Source organism: Saccostrea cucullata, unplaced genomic scaffold, assembly GCF_032062105.1.
Source record: "Saccostrea cucullata isolate Sc308-1 unplaced genomic scaffold, CSIRO_AGI_Scuc_v1 ctg1634, whole genome shotgun sequence".
NCBI classification, from domain to species: domain Eukaryota; kingdom Metazoa; phylum Mollusca; class Bivalvia; order Ostreida; family Ostreidae; genus Saccostrea; species Saccostrea cuccullata.
This window is the reverse complement of record NW_026938470.1, coordinates 76,391-77,761: the sequence shown is the minus strand read 5'-3', so window position 1 is coordinate 77,761 and position 1,371 is coordinate 76,391. Positions and strand designations below refer to the sequence as shown.

The 1,371-nt window shown below is 41.6% G+C and overlaps 1 protein-coding gene across 1 annotated transcript; it reads right to left on the bottom strand.

The window, feature by feature from the left end:
- Positions 1-503: 503 nt before the first annotated feature.
- Positions 504-1,118, bottom strand: LOC134250358 (uncharacterized protein K02A2.6-like). The gene has a single exon (XM_062732714.1). The coding sequence runs from the start codon at positions 1,116-1,118 to the stop codon at positions 504-506; it is 615 nt and encodes a 204-aa protein (XP_062588698.1).
- Between the last annotated feature and the right edge of the window lie 253 nt (positions 1,119-1,371).

The following is a 1,371-nucleotide window of genomic DNA, read 5'->3' as shown; positions in this document are numbered from 1 at the left end:
GATGTTTATCCTGCATCAAACAAGCCCCTAATCCATTCTGCGATGTATCACACTGTAGTATTGTCTCTTTATTTGGATCAAAGAAACTCAAGACCGGTGCTTCTGACAAAATCTTCTTAATAGTGCTGAAGGCATTTCCATGGACTTGCTCATCCCAATGAAAATAAGTGTCACTTTTCAACAAGTCCCGAAGCGTAGAAGTAACTTCTGAAAGATTGGGTACAAATCTCTGCACAAAATTGACCATTCCTAACAAACGCTGTACTGCTTGTCTGTCTGTAGGAGTAGGCATCTCTCTAATTGCTTGTACTTTACTTGGATCAGCACTCAGTCCCTGCTTTGAAATAACATGTCCAAGGTAAGACACTGATGTAAGTCCTAATTTCAGTTTGTCAAGGTTCAGTTTAATGTTCTGCTTACATCGGTACATCAACTCAATCAGCTTTCGATTATGGTCTCTAATCGCCTCTTCATCTGTGTCTCCGCAACCGTAGACAAGTATATCATCGTGAATTGCTTTGGTTTGAAATCCTCTGAAATTCTTCAGGTGTTGGTGCTATGCCAAAAGGCATCCTCAACCAACGGTAACGTCCCCAGGGTGTTCCAAATGTTGTTAGGAAACTACTGGTTTTGTCGAGCAGGACATGCCAAAATCCGTCCTCCGCGTCCACTACTGAGAAGATCCTGGCATTTGTCAAATCTGGTAGGATGTCTTCTATTGTTGGAGTGGGGTAATGATTCCTCTGAAGTGCTACATTTAGGGGTTTCGGATCAATACAAAGTCTAATTGCCCCATTTGACTTCCTCGCTACAACCATGGATGATATCCAGTCAGTTGGAGTCGTTACTGGAGAGATAACTCCTAGATTCTGTAGCCGATCAAGTTCTTTCTTTAGATCCGACTTGAGCGATAGTGGCACTTTCCTGGTACTTATCTTTGTTGGCTGCACAGTAGTGTCAATCCTGAGGTGTAACTCTCCTTCAAGTTTTCCAATTCCATCAAATAATGTTGGATACTGTTGTTTCAAATGTTCTTTGGTAAGAGGCTCTGTAGTATCACTACACTTTCCACCAATCTGTGCGACAAAGTTCTGCTTATTCACAGTGATAAGTTTCATCGATTGTATCGCCGATACTTCAAGAATAGGGTTAAGTTCTGTTCCTGACACTATCACAAATTCAACGCTGTACTTTTTTCTGTTTCTAGGATTGCGAACAGTCAGCCTTCTTTTCCCCAATGTAAACTCAGGTGACCTATTGCTATCCGTTTTCGTCCGTCGTGCGTCGTGTGTTAACATTTGAACATTTTCAGCTTCTTCTCTGCAACCACTGAACCAATTTCAAACAAATTTGGCACAAAGTATCTTTGGG

Excerpts from the sequence above, each read along its gene's own strand:
- LOC134250358 (XM_062732714.1), bottom strand. The coding sequence starts at position 1,118 with ATGAAACTTATCACTGTGAATAAGCAGAACTTTGTCGCACAGATTGGT.